Source organism: Hemitrygon akajei, chromosome 18 (genome assembly GCF_048418815.1).
Source record: "Hemitrygon akajei chromosome 18, sHemAka1.3, whole genome shotgun sequence".
Lineage (NCBI taxonomy): Eukaryota > Metazoa > Chordata > Chondrichthyes > Myliobatiformes > Dasyatidae > Hemitrygon > Hemitrygon akajei.
In genome coordinates this window covers 53189824-53205039 of record NC_133141.1, presented here as the reverse complement: position 1 = coordinate 53205039, position 15216 = coordinate 53189824, and the positions used below count along the sequence as shown (strand labels likewise).

At 40.1% G+C, this 15216-nt stretch overlaps 1 protein-coding gene across 2 annotated transcripts in view; it reads right to left on the bottom strand.

Annotated features, from left to right (window-relative positions):
- Positions 1-5779, bottom strand: part of LOC140741458 (glucocorticoid-induced transcript 1 protein-like) — a 44353-nt gene extending 38574 nt beyond the window's left edge. For both annotated transcript variants that reach the window (XM_073071678.1, XM_073071679.1), the window contains exon 1: positions 5244-5779. In XM_073071678.1, the coding sequence (XP_072927779.1) occupies positions 5244-5595 (352 nt within the window). In that variant the 5' untranslated portion in view covers positions 5596-5779. The remainder of the gene's footprint in view (positions 1-5243) is intronic.
- Positions 5780-15216: the final 9437 nt, after the last annotated feature.

The window sequence follows — 15216 nt, the reverse complement described above, 5'->3', positions numbered from 1 at the left end:
TCATGGTTTAACTCTCCTCTCCAGTTCCTTCTCCTGCCCTTTACTTTTCCCACCCATCTGTCTTCACTTATAGCTTGTTCTCCTTCCCCTGCCCCCACCTTTTTGTTCTGGCATCTTCCCCCTTTCCAGCCCAAAACATCGATTGTTTATACATTTCCATGGATGCTGCCTGACCTGCTGAGTTCCTTCAGCATTTTGTATTGCACCTTAAGCTTGTTCTCTCCGGTTTCCTGATAACATCACCATTGGAAGGCCAAGTATCTTTTCCAACAGGCTACATAAAATTATACACTTAAATCAGGTCACCCCTCAGCCTCCTTACCCAATCTATCCAATTTTTCCCAATAACTAAAATCCTTTAACCCTTGTCCATCTCTTCTGCACTCTCCACCACAAGATTGTTCCTGTAGCACAGTAACCAGAACCATGAAGCATTCCAAGTGTGGTCTAATTAGTGTTTCATAAAGTTGCAGGGCATCTCAACTTATATTAATTGGCATGACCCATGAAGGCAAACATATCATCTTAATTTTACATGTGGACACTTTGCTGGAACTATAAATTTGAACTTCAACAGCCCCCTCTATTCAACATTCCTTAGTGCTCTACTTTTTACAACTTTTAGTCCTACTTCTATTTGGATTTCTAAAATGCATTGCCAGGATTAAATTCATCTGCCAACAGATGGCAAACATTCCATTTGATCCATTGTATGCCCTGTTCTCATCTTAAACAACTCTTGTAATCAATCTCATCTCAACAATTATCATCCACAAACTTACGAATTGTATCCAATTTTCACTTCCAACTTGTTAATATGCATCACCAACAAGAACCACTGTACTAAATCATCCTTCAGTCATTACTCTGCCTCCTTCCAGGAGATTTTTGGATCCCATGTGCTTTAACTTACTGGACCAGCTGACCACGTCAAATGTCTTACTGAAGTCCATACACACACATCTCCCACTACCTCGTCTACAATGTCCTTTGTTACCTCTTCAACAGTGGTTAAATTAGTGTGGCAGGATTTCCACCACACAAAACCATGCAGACTATCTGGGAATACAAATCTGAACTCCAACATCCCCTTATTCCCCAACATTCCTTAGTATTCTACTCATGCCCTGCCTTTCCAAATGTACACAAATTTATCCCTTGGGAATTCCTTCAATAACTTCCTCTACCATTGAAGAAAGACTCACCAAGCCCTTACTACTACTTAAATAAAAGAACATTGCTATCCTCCAGTCTTTTACAACCTCACCTGTGACTAGCTAAGACGCAGAGCCCTATCAAAGCCACAGCTATGTCCTCTCTCCATTCTCATAAAACCAGGGATAGACCTCATTTGGTCCTGGGTGATTTAACATCTTTTATGTCCCATAACATCCAACATCTCAATAGTGACCTCTTCCCAAGAATCCATGTACCCCTTCGGGAACTCACCATCATCCCTGCCTGTCTCGATTAATATGGATGAAAAGTATTCATTAGCACCACACTTCCATGGTACACGTTGTTTACTTTTCAGTTCCTAATGGGACCCACTTTTCCTGATTTACATCTTGGGATACTCCTTAATCTAGGGCCAAAAATGTTTCTTCCTAATTATGCACTCCTATTTTCTTCTACACCTTCTATTAAAGACTCACTTGACTCATACCTGCCACGCTTCCTTGCTCCGCCCAAGTCAAAATTTCAGTCGATTAAAAAACTAAAAAATAGTCACAATTGGAAAAAAAAAGTAGCAAAAATCACTGACAGATGTGTGTATGCATTACTTTCAAAATGGAGGGAAAGAGATGGACATTGTTTCACGTTGCTATCCAGCATCAGAAATGAGTTTGCAGCGATTAGACAGCTCATATAAATCTTTTCAATAGGAATTATTGGTAACTAATGAATTGCTGGAAGAAATGTATTGTATGCCCTCCATTTTAGTATATTCACAATTTAAAACAAGATCACTTACCTGCAAAAAAATGCACAAAATATCTTATCAGCCGATGAAACTTCAAAATGACAAGTTGACAAAGTTATGAATTCCTGACAAGCCTTCTCTTTGGGAATGTAGCAATGAGTGCTCTTTCACTTCTGAATTCTTTGCTTATCTATTTGGAACCGTCCCTTCAACCTCCATGGTTAATTACTTCCCAGAGCCTCACTTTAAGAAGCAATCTTAATACTTGCAACTTAAATGAGATTACATGGCAACAAACTAGAAAATTTTACCTTCAGATACATTTTGTGAAAAGCCTCATTTAAAAATAAATGTGTAATTTAGGCCAACTCTACAGAACACATTCAAAGGCCAATTTTGTATTCCAGAATTATGAAGAATAATATTGACTTGAGGTCTCCAGTCTTACCCTTAAAAGAAATTATTAGCAAATTGTTGGCAATCCTAATTTTGTTAAGTCATATTCCAATAAACACAATAGGCAGACTATTTCATCTACATAAAGCCCAGCCCTTCAGCTTTTTAACAGCTGTGGCAAACATGCATGGGAACAAAGAACAAAGCATTATAACCAAATATTTAGTACAGTAAAACAAACTATAGTAGATGGTGGCCAAATTCATGAGGAAGGGTGGCACCCCTTGCATGGGACTGTGCTAAATGGAAACATCTGTGTGCCATTCACAACCCAAGCCTCCACATGTGCACCTCAGTGATATGAGCCAATCTCCACCAAGAAACAAGTTGATGGTTAATCTCATATCCTGCAAGTAAGATTTAACTAAATGCTCAAATTAGTTACTTTGGCAAAAAATAAAGTACAGAAGTTGCAAGTTTCTATTCTGAAAGCACTACTTTTCTGTTCATTAGATTTTGGATGTGAAACAAATCTGCACCAAAAAAATGATTGGTTTCCTCTTCTGCAGCATTGCAAGTAAAGATCATTTACCCACTGTCATTAGAATGTTTTGTAAACTGTATAGGGTTTTGTTTAAAGACTAATTATATTTATAGAAGTATTTGGAATGCAGACAATCAGAATTTATAAACCACAAAACAGGAAAATCTGGTCATAGGGCAGATATAGTGAGATTATTTAAGTTCCAAAACTGGAATGGATATCATATAACCACACAAGTTATGTCATTCAATTACATAATCACTTAATATTCCAAGAGATACCATTGATTGCAAAGTCAGCTGGATCAACATGTACACCAGGGCTGTAGAAAAGCAAATCAAGACTAGATATCTTTCAGTAAATGACTCATTTTAAAAAAACACTTCAAAGCCTTTCCACCATCTACAAAACACAAATCAGTTGTGTGATCAAGTGTGCTCCACTTGTCATCCTGTTAAAAGACCAGCAAAAGCATACACGAATACAAACCTCATCCAGGAAAAAGCAACTGTTTTATTGCTAACCCCCATACAGCATCTTTGGTGCTTATCTCTTCCAGCATGAGCCTTGACTGCAGTGGTACCATCTACTAAATGCACTGCAATTCCTTGCCTTGGTCACTACAAAGAAACCTTCACATGGATGGTTTCCATCAAAAAGGACATGGGAATACTACATTTCTCTGATTATACATCTCGATTTGGAAATGTATTCCATTCTGTTGCTGGGTCAAGATACCAAAACTCCTGATCTAACAACACCCACACCAAAAAAGACCATACAGCTTAAAGCACTATCTCACTCCAATCTTCCAAAAGACCAATCAGCAGTGAACAAGCAATATTAAGTCTTGCCAGTAATGCCCAGATTGTTTTTAATGATAATCTAGTTAACCAAGTTAAAATAAATTGTTGAATTAGCCCATCAAGTTTGTGCAGGCTCTGTGCAATTCCATCAACACCATTCACCACTTACTTTCTCATGCTCATCTCCAACTCTTCTGCCACCCATAGTTTTGGTGATTTAATAACCAGCACATCTTTAGGATAGAGAAACCAGAGCATCTGGAGATTAACTCACAGGATGAACATACAAATTCCAGTCAGATAGTGAGAGATGGAGAAATAGAATTAAGTTCACTTTAGCTGCAAGGTAAATGCACAATTCGAATCAAGTGTTTACAAGTTAAATCCCATTCCAGAGACCGGAACACAAGTGTTATAGCCAGTACTTCTCTGCTGCACTGAGGAAATAACAAGCTGAAATACCAGTTTTTGCTCAAAGTTAAACTGGCCACATCCTCTCCAATATTTTGCCTCTTTCAGGTAGGCATGTACAAAAAGTGAACCCCATAGTATCATTTCAAACGATGATTACTGGAGTTATGAAAACCTATGGCTGTGCACATCGAGAGATGCAAATGGTGAAATCCAGATTCTATTTGTTGGAAGCACATTACTCGTGTAACGTATTTACATTTCAACAGTTATAATCTACTGATTAAAATTTTCAAATTCCATCTGAAATCATTTTCCAAAATACAAAAAAACTCATACCCATTTATCTGACACAGTTTAATGAACAAACAAGGGCTAAACCATTAAAAGCATAATATTTAGATTTTGCGCTGATTAAATGTATTTCAAAAATGAAGCAGTGGTAGTTGCATTATTTGTATTGACAGATCTATTACTGCACAACACTGGATTATAGGATTAAAAACATACTGTTGAGTATAATTTAATAAATATCATAGCTTCCATAGCCACAAAATGTGCTATCAAAAGAGCAGCAGCTTTAATCAGTTGTTGCATAATAGCGCAAAATCTAACACAAGATTACAATTTATTTCTGACATGAAATTAATTTCCCCTTTCAGGCTCTCTTGATTCATGCTTCCAGATAGATTGCAGCCATAAGAGACGTTTAAATCTGAGGTTCAAATGACAGCTTTACATATTATTAAACATATCGATCAGACTTTTCATTACGAATATTAAGAGTCCGAAAAAGAAAATTTGCCAAAAAAACGTGCAATTTATTTCAGAACTTGCAGCTACTTCTGACAGCAGATTGCAATGCCAAGCTTTGTCATTAAGGGGAGTCTCTTCTGCGAGGATAGTGCACAAAAACACAAATGGAAAAATCAAACATATTGCAAGCAGAGATTTCTAAGCAAAAACTGCAATGTTTACATAGAAAGGAAGAGGTGAAATTGGGAAGAAATAAATTAAGCTGTTGACCCAAGATGGTTCTGCCGGGGGGAAAAAATAAATTTAAACACCGTTAACACAACTTATTGACGGTTTGAAACGGCTAGGGTTAGTGGCTCTACCGGAGCAGGGCTCGCACCGTTGTGCCTGGCAGCAGGTGCAGTACCTTTACTAACGGGAGAGGTGCAGCAGGAGGCAGAGTGACTGGCTTTCCTCTCGACGGACGGCACCGCTCTCCAGGCCATCTCTTGCTCGCCCGGTCCGGGGGCATTACTAGTGGAAGTGGCCACGGTGTGAAAAGCGCTGCGACTTGTCGGCGGAGACACAGACACGGAGGTGGCCGGAGCCGGCGGCGAGCACGAGGAGCCGACGGCCAGCCTGGGGCCGGCGACGGCGGTCGGAGTATTGTTGCTGGCGGCCGCTCGCAGCTGGAAGGGGACGGTGGCTCGAAGCGGCTGGGGGCGGCTGGAGGTCGGGGAGCCACTGGGCCGCACTCGCTGTGCCACTTGCGATGACATCGCCGATCGACCGAACTCGGGAATGGGATTTAAAGAACAATAAATGGCGGCAGCAACCAGCTGCACAAACGGAACTCCACTCCCCTCCCCTCACTACTCCCCACTGCCTGACACTGCAGTTCACATTCGCTCTAACTTTCCTTCAGCTGCGGTAAGGCCGCCTCCACCAGCCCTTCACGCTCTCTCACTGGGCGCGCGTCCAACCTTCCTATTTCCTATTGGCTACCCTCCCCGCTGCTCGAAACCGGTGTAGCCAATGACAGGGAGGTAGTGGCTCATCTCTGGAACGGTGCCAAGGATTGCAAGCACCTATTGGCTGATTGACATGAGGTGGATCGTTCTTTCATTTGCTCTACTGCTACTGGATGTGTCGACGCTACTCCAAGCTGTCAAACTTTGTTTTTGATTGGATGAGCGTCATAAAATGCTCCATAGCAACGTTAATGAGTGAGGTCACAATCAAAAGCTTTGTCAGTCACATGATTGTTTCTCAATGTGTTTTACTACCAACTTTGACGTCATCACCATAATAAAAATAATGAAAAATATTTTCTCTTGGTCAATAACTGAAATCATTGTTATTTGCTTATTGCAGTTCAAAAAGCCAATTTGCTATAAATTTGAAGAGTGCATTGTTTGTGTTTTTCTCTTTTACATTCGTCTTAGCTGACATCAGCAAATAAATTGTTCTAATGCTGCCAAGGAGTACAAAAAATTGATGGTTAAGTCACCAATTAGTGCATGGTATAAACCCAGTTGAAACGCTTTTCAGTCGCCACCTTTTGTTGTGTGGAAGTCCCAGGGTTCCCATCTTGTTTATCTGTTCTGCATTGCAAAAAACAATACACGGGATTCAGGCCCTGTTTCCTGATAACCCTGGCCTTCAGAGCCATTTGGAGCACGTCATTGTGAAGGTTTCTGACAAGAAATCTGTGAGACACGTAGCCTCCTTTTGCAGAACATATCTAGTTCTGATGAAACATCACTCACCTGATTTTGTTTCTCTTTCCTTAGATGCCTGATCTGGTGAGTATATCCAATATTTTTTTTTAATTTCAGATTTCCAGTATCTACAATATTTAGTTTTTACAGTATTTAGTAGCTAGTTAATGGAATTACATGTTCCAGTTATCATTAATGATAAAGGATGCATGTTCCCTATGATAAATAATTTGACTGACCTCAAAAATACTCATGTCATGATGCTGTCCTGGTAAAGAAATGACCCCGAAAAGAGCGAACACGAGGAAATCTGCAGATGCTGGAAATTCAAACAACAACACACACAAAATGCTGGTAGAACACAGCAGGCTAGGCAGCATCTATAGGAAGAAGCGATGTCGACGTTTTGGGCCGAGATGATGCCTAGCCTGCTGTGTTCTACCCCGAAAAGAGATTAAGATTCATTGTGATGTTATAGAATAAAAGTGACATTTTTCAGGGAATAGCTCCGATGAGCAATTGGTATAGGCTCAGAAAGGCAGCGTCCGTTATTAAGGACCTCCAGCACCCAGGGCATGCCCTTTTCTCACTGTTACCATCAGGAAGGAGGTACAGAAGCCTGAAGACACACACTCAGCGATTCAGGAACAGCTTCTTCCCCTCTGCCACCCGATTCCTAAATGGACATTGAAGCTTTGGACACTACCTTACTTTTTTTTAATATACAGTATTTCTGTTTTTGCACATTTTTAAATTATCTATGCAATATACATAATTGGTTTACTTGTTTGTTTATTATTTTTTTCTCTCTCTGCTAGATTATGTATTGCATTGAACTGCTGCTGCTAAGTTAACAAATTTCACGACACATGGCGGTGATAATAAACCTGATCCTGATTCACCAAGTTGCCATCAGGAAGACGTTACAAATCCATCACCACCAGGACTACATGTTATATCTGAAGCTTCTTTCTTGGTGTTATCCAGCTTCTCAACAAAACTCACTCAGGTGTAATAAGCTAACCATGCCTGCACAACATCTGTTAAATAGTCTTTCCTGCTCTCCTTGTTCTGTTGATAATTATTTAATCTGTTCATATTTATTTAAGCTTGATTGTTGACATTTGCACATGTGGCCATTCTGCTCATGGCTATTTGCGCTATTGTCTCGTAAACTGTTGGCTTGCTGTTGTGATTTGGGATTGTCCTGTGTTTTGCGCTTGGCTCTGAACCACAATCAATTCTGATATGTTTCACATACTGCCAATAAAGTGATTCTGATCCATATTGTGCTAATGCAATCCCTGGAACAGTCTTCACATCAGAAAACTTGGTCTGAGCTTTTTGCTCATGGTAATTTAATTGTGGCACAGTTAAAGTAGTAGTGTAGGCCTCCATTAGTCTTGATAGACCATGGATTTGCGCCTTGGAAAGTTTCCAGGGTGCAAGCCTGGGCAAGTTTTTTTTTGTGGAAGACCAGCAGTTGCCCAAGCTGCAAGTCTCCCCTCACAGTTAAAGTAGTTGAGCTAAGATGAACAAGTTGCATGGCCCAATATTTGGTACCTGATGACCGAGCTGTTTTGCAGGAAGATGATGCCTGCAGATGACACTCTCAAGGTCATTAGTTCAAAAGCTGCATGGATAATTTGAGACCAATCTTAATCAACTGGAATAAATGTTCTATATACTGATTTGAACTCTATCCCTGTGACAATGAATTTGGTAAAGAGCATTCCAAAGCAACCAAAGAAAGGGAAATCTAAACTCTACAGTCAAATGAGAACCTTAAAGCTTGACCAAATTGGAGTTTTGCAGAGTGTTATCATTGGTATTATATAGGTTTTGGAGACAATGTGGATAGTTAGGGGTCAGGTTAGGGGAAGTTAATGGGAGGCAGGGCAGGAGTTTGTGTTCAGAGTGCAGATCAGAGCACTCCTTGGTCAAAGGCCAGCAATCTCTGTGATTGCTTTATTTCATCACTAGCTAGCATCCATACATAGCTCCTACCCAAAAGGTAAGTAGTTGATCATCTTATTTACAAGTCTGTACTTGTTTTTCCTCAAACAAAGTCCCGATATACATTTTCCATTGTTCAGTCATCAAGATGAAGCCAAACTATATAACAAAGAACCATTACCTCCCTCTGGTACTCCTTCTCTTTTTCCTTCTTCCATGGCCTTCTGTCCTCTCCTATCTGATTCTCCCTTCTCCAGCCCTGTATCTCTTTCACCAATCAACTTCCCAGCTCTTTACTTCACCCCTCCCCCTCCCGGTTTCAACTGTCACCTTGTGTTTCTCCCTCCCCCTCTCCCATCTTTTCAATCTACTACTCATCTTTTTTTCTCCAGTCCTGCTGAAGGGTCTCTGCCTGAAACGTTGACTGTACTTTTTTTCCATAGACACTGCCTGGCCTGCAAGTTCATCCAGCATTTTGTATGTGTTGCTTGAATTTCCAGCATTTGCTGATTTTCTCTTGTTGTAATAAATAATAATTAACCAGGAAGTATATTTGGATTCATAAGATGAAAACACACATGAAAATATTCACAATGTAGCAAGTATACTACCAAAGTTACTGTTTTGCTACAGGGTACATGTAACTGATGAAAAAGTCAGTTTGTTCGTTCGTGATGTGTCGTATGACGTGTGCAATCAAGGTCTTTCCATGACCATGATTGTTCTTGGCAAGTTTTTCTACAGAAGTGGTTTGTCGTTGCCTTCTTCTGGGCAGTCTTTACAAGATGGGTGTCCCAGTAATTATCAATAATCTTCAGAGATTGACTGCCTGGCATCAGTAGTCACATAACCAGGACTTGTGATCTGCACCAGCTGCTCCAACCATCCACCACCGGCTCCCATGGCCTGAACGTGACCCTGATCGGGGGGGGGGGGGATGCTAAGCAGGTGTTACACCTAGCCCAGGGGTGACCTGCAGGCTAGCAGAGGGATTATGCACCTTGCATCTCCTTTGATGGAGACATATCTCCACCCCATTACCCAAGAAAAGTCAGTATACAAACAATAATATTTGAGGTTAGAATGTGTGAGAAGAACTTATTTAAGTACTTTGGGTTTGCCTGTGAGAACAGCAGCAAGGATGAAGGATATAAATCAAAGGAGAAGAAAGAGGAATAGTTGGAGAGACATAAAGAAGATCATTCACTTTAATGTAATTTGTATAAACAGTGATGTATTGTTAATCAGTTTGCCATTTTATTCAGAACAACATAGTAATTTATTTACCAGTTCATCTGAAACATAAAGGACATAAATTGAATAGTACTAGAAAACATGTACTTGGAATAAGGTGATCAACGTGTGCCTGTTTGACTCACCACAACACACTCACAACCTTGTTGTTTACTGTCATTGGAGCTACTCCATGTAGTTGGCCACTGCTGATTGAGTCATGCCTGTACTTCTTAAAGGGGAAGTGTTTATATTCTGAATCGTTAGCAGACATTATTTCACAGATTTGGTAAGACTTGCAGCTCAGATGGAACAGGCACCCTGATTTTCCATCACTCCTCAGGATAGCTTGGTATACAAAAAGAGAGGACCTCCATCTGTATGGGGCTGGGAAGACAACTGCATAGCCAAGTAACAGTGGATGGAGCTCAGAATCAAGGTTAATGCCAAGAGTCAAGTACTAAGGAAATGAACACAGTTGTGTATACAATTTACTGATTTCATCTGCTGATAATTATCATTGAAGACTTTGTCTCATTCCTCAACAATTGGCCTTAACCTATTACATATCTTCTAAATATACCAAATAGCTATCTCTATCATTCAGGTTCTCCGATCAACATTCATACTGATAAGCACCAGTTTGCTCACGTGTGATTTAATACATGGTGTTAGCTGATTAGTTACACCCCAATTAGTCAATGCTGATACGACATCAACAATATGTAAGGATAGGAGTTGCCAACTGCCCACTCTGCACATTCCCAGCATAAATTCCCAAAACAAACTCCATTGATCAACCCAATTCGGCACAAGTCACTAAATGTGACTCCATCAAAATTTAATACAAGTTAATATACTGATAAAATAATTTGACTGTCTCCCCCCCAAGTTTTATTACTAGGATGTTTTATGTCCCATTAGCAATATAAGAGGGGCCTATTTTGGCTTTATTTTGTTCTTTCATCCAGGAAGCAAGAGAATTTCTTCCAGAGCTTTTAGAGATTCAACTTTTAAAATTTCTGCAAGTTCATTCTCAGAAATTTAAATTCAACGTTAAATGCTGCAACATACATGAGTTTTGGACTTTTCAGTGCTTAAGTAACATTAACTGCAGCTGCACTGCTGCAAAAATATGAATAGAAGTGGAACAATTTCTTATATTTTCTTCATATTTTGTGCATCTCCCTTGCTTTCTTCAACCTTAAGGATGGTACTTGAAGGAGCTGTTTTAGCAATTAATTTTGTTCTCCAAAAACTAAGAAATCCAAGTGTAGTATTTTGGTAGTACAATTGACAGCATCACTATAACGTGCAAATAAATCTATTATTTTGAGACTGCACAAAGAAAACATTGACCGGAAATGTCAGCTGCCTGTGGGAAGATATAAAATAAAGAAAAAAAGCAAAATGAGTAACAATACACAATTAGATACAGAAACATTTAAATAGAGTACATAAAGTAATTGGGATAGGAACATTTGAGAGTGGAATGACACAACCATCTCTTTAGAGGACAGATTTAATCCATTCATAGAGTTGGTTGGTTTTTAAGCCATTTCTGTCGCTAGAACAGAATCTGACTGTAGAGATACAGAAGGAATTATCCTTGATGATTTTACAGCATAATAAAACTCCATTCTCTGGACTGAAAGAAAGCCAGGGAAACACACACAGAGAAAAAAAAATAACAGATGATAAAAAGAGAAGAAACAAATATTACATTAGATTGATTTTGCATTTGCACTGCAACTCTTGGAGACAAAAACAGATTCAGATTTTTAACTTGTAGCCATACTTATTTTCTTGTTGAGAAGCAACAGCTTAGATTACTGACTCCCACAGGGTAACATCTAAGTACACTTGAAACACACATGAACATCTCAGTCAGATTTAACCTATTGTTGAGAGCCACTACTACTACACGCTTGGTGACTAATTGTGAGGCTACGTTTTTATTCTGAAGAGTGGAGAATTGAAACACAACATTCCCTGTCAGTAAAACAGATGGATCTAATGGGATATTGTTAATAATTGCCTAGTGCCAACTGAACTGGACCCTTTTCCTGACAACTACATCGAGTAATTTGAATAGGTTGTCAACTTGTGTTTGAGGAAGATGGATCTGAGTTGAAAACAAGTGCATAACAAAATGATTTGAATTTGCCTTTAAACAAATTATTTCAACAATGGCTCTTATTCATGTAAACCACAAAGCAGACATCCCACCTCTCCCAGAAGTATCCTGCATATTGATAGCTGTTCCCTGATGCCTGAAAATTATATACAATATCCTGGAAATCGATTTTTTTTTTTAGAGCGAGTGAGAGGGAGAGAGTGTGAGAGAGAGAGAGAGCGAGTGACAGACATAGCGAGAGAGTGACAGAGGGAGCATCCTGATTGGTCTCTCTTTGTGCTAAGTAGACCTATCAGTTTTCTCTGTGGGCGGGCTTTACAGTCGACCTCTCTCTCTCTCTCTTTCGTCGTCCATCAGTTCAGTTTAGTGTCCTGCAGCGCCATAGCAGAGTGTTCCAAAAAAAAAAGAAAATATAAAACGTACTTCACCCCAGACTACACTAAAGTGTACTCCTGCCTAATAGGGGTCAAAAATAATGTCAGCGTTGCTCGCTGCACTGTTTGCAACTATTGCCCATGGTGGGTTAAATGACTGTAAAAAACATGTTGAGGTGAGTTTAACAGGTGTCATTCGTTCATTAGCAGAGAGATTTCCAAATGGGATTAAGACAGATGCAAGAGAACAGCTCCACTTGGAAGTCCTGGATTATGTTTCAACTAACCTTGAAGGACTGGTGCCAAACTACAAAAGTTTGCCAGTTGGTGAGTTCTGGGGGAGCTGTCCAAAGTAAAATCTGTGAGCACAGGGCAGTTGAGATTCAAAGAGCTCTGCCAGTTGATGAAGCTGCTTTTGGTGCTGCCAAATTCTAATTGTGATGTAGAAAGGGCATTTGGTATGGCGAGTCACATTGAGACAGAATTCAGAATTCAGCTGTCTCACAAAACACTTGTGAATCTGATGTCTTGCAAAATTAACAAATTCATTGACACAGACTGCTATGATGTTGAGACTTCTGGCAAAATGCTCAAATCTCCCAAGAAAGCTATATATATAGTTCCAATATGTGATCAAATAAATTGTGTTCTTTCATAATCAAATGTCCTGTATATATACACCCTTGGAGGCCAACTGGGGGAGGGGCAGGGGAGGGGGAATATGGGGTTGGGGGGGCAGGGGTTGTAGTGCTACCTCCCTGAAATGAATTTTTGCAGGGTGGGATGTCTGACAAAGTTTAAAAGAAGGCTGTGTTTCACTGGCTTATTTACTAAGAATGAAATCAGGTTCCAGACCAGGTTATTTGGCTTTCAATACATCAGTGATTTTTGGAGGGTCTATTGTAGGTAAAACGGAATGGAAGTCCCCCAGAAGGATGCAGTGAGAGGAATCATACTCACAATACTGTTCGGGGTTAATTTGCTGAAGATAATCTGTTATAGTTTTACTATCTTCAAGGTTCTTAGTTGTGCAATGACCTGTCTGTCAAGGGTAGTGGAGCTAGAAATGATTACATATGACCATTATTTTCCTCAGGAGGCTACAAGTATGTAATTATATTGTAATACAGTGTAATAATTCTTTGGCCTCCCTGAACCTTTTGAAATGCTGTATAACAAGGCTTAGTATATTGACCAAGTAGTGATGGTTTTTACTGCCAGGCAGCCTCTGAAAGCTCCAGTGTGGGAACTTAGAAGCCATGTTGGTAGAGGCCAAAAAGAAAGTCAGCATGCGCTGTTTAGAATTTAGAATATATTTAAATCTTACATCCATCCCATAACGTGAGGCGTTGTGGCTCCACCACAGTGTACAGACATGAATTTATAAGCCTAATGGCTTGTGAAAAGAAGCTGTCCCATAGCCTGTTGGTCCTGGCTTTAATGTTGCAGTACTGTTTGCCAGATGTAAGCAGCTGAAACAGTTTATGGTTGGGGTGACTGGTGTCCCCAATGATCTTCCAGGCATTTTTTATGCACCTGCTGTTGTAAATGACCTCAATAGAGTGACGTTCACAGCCACAGATGTGCTGTGCTGTCGGTACCAGTCTCTGCAGTGCCCAGTGATCTATGTTGGTGCAGTTCCCATAGCAGGCAGTGATACAGCCAGTCAGGGTGCTCTCAATGGTGGCCCCATAGAAGGTCTTGAAGATTTGGGGGTCTGAGGTGGAAGAGACGTGTGCTTTTTTTTTGGCCACAAAGCCGGTGTGTACAGTCCAGGTGAGATCTTTGGTGATGTGTATACCGAGGTACTTGAAACTACTCACCCTCTCAACTGCAGTTCATCAAATAGGAAATAGACCCTTTGCATATGCAGATAAAAGGTCTAACACCTGCTTGGTGGATGATTGTTCAGACATACAGTAGGAATAGATTCCTGCACCGCACAATAAAGTATTCTGGGGCTCTGGAAAGGGTGAAGAGAAAATAAAATAATGCCAAGTCTTAAGTATCTTGGATGGGTTAACTTAAAAAATTAACAGTATGCTTTGTAAAAACAGTGGTTACATTTTGTTGGTATCTCAATGCTGATTGAAGGTTTTCATGATTATATTATAAATGTGAAAACTATAGGACAGTGAGTCTGACATCAGGAGTGGGAGAGTTATTGTGAGGTATTCTAGGGGACCAAATACAAGGGTATTTGGATAGACATGGACTGATTAGGATAGTCAGCATGGCTTCTTGCGTGGTAGGTCATATCTAACCAATCTTATAGAGATTTTCAAGGAAGTTACCGGGAAAGTTGATAAAGTTAAGGCAGTGGATATTGTCTACATGGACTTTAATAAGGCATTTGACAGGGTCCTGCATGGGAGGTTGGTCAGGAAGGTCCAGTTGCTCATATTCAAGATGCAGTAGTAAATCAGATTAGACGTTGGCTTTGTGGGAAAAGCCAGAGAGTGGTAGTGGAGAGTTGTCTCTCTGACTGGAAACCTGTGACTAGTGGAGTGCCACAGGGATCAGTGCTGGGTCCATTGTTGTTTGTTATTTTTTTCAACAATCTGGGTGATGATGTGGTTAACTGAATCAGAAAATTTGTAGATTGCAGCGGGATCTGGACCAGCTGGAAAAATGGACTGAAAAATTACAGATAGAACTCGGTACAGACAAGTGCGAGGTGTTGCACTTCAGTTGGACCAACCAGGGTAGGTCTTACACTGTGAATAATGGGGCACTGAGGAATGTGGTAGAACAAAGGGATCTGGGAATACAGGTCCATAATTCATTAATAGTGGCATCACAGGTAGATGGGTTTGTAAAGAAAGCTTTTGGCACATTGGCCTTCATAACTCAAATTATTGAGTACAGGAGATCGGATGTTATGTTGAAGTTGTATAAGATATTGGTGAGGCCTAATTTAGTGTATTGTGTGCAGTTTCAGTCACCTACCTACAGGAAATGTAAATAATGTTGAAAGAG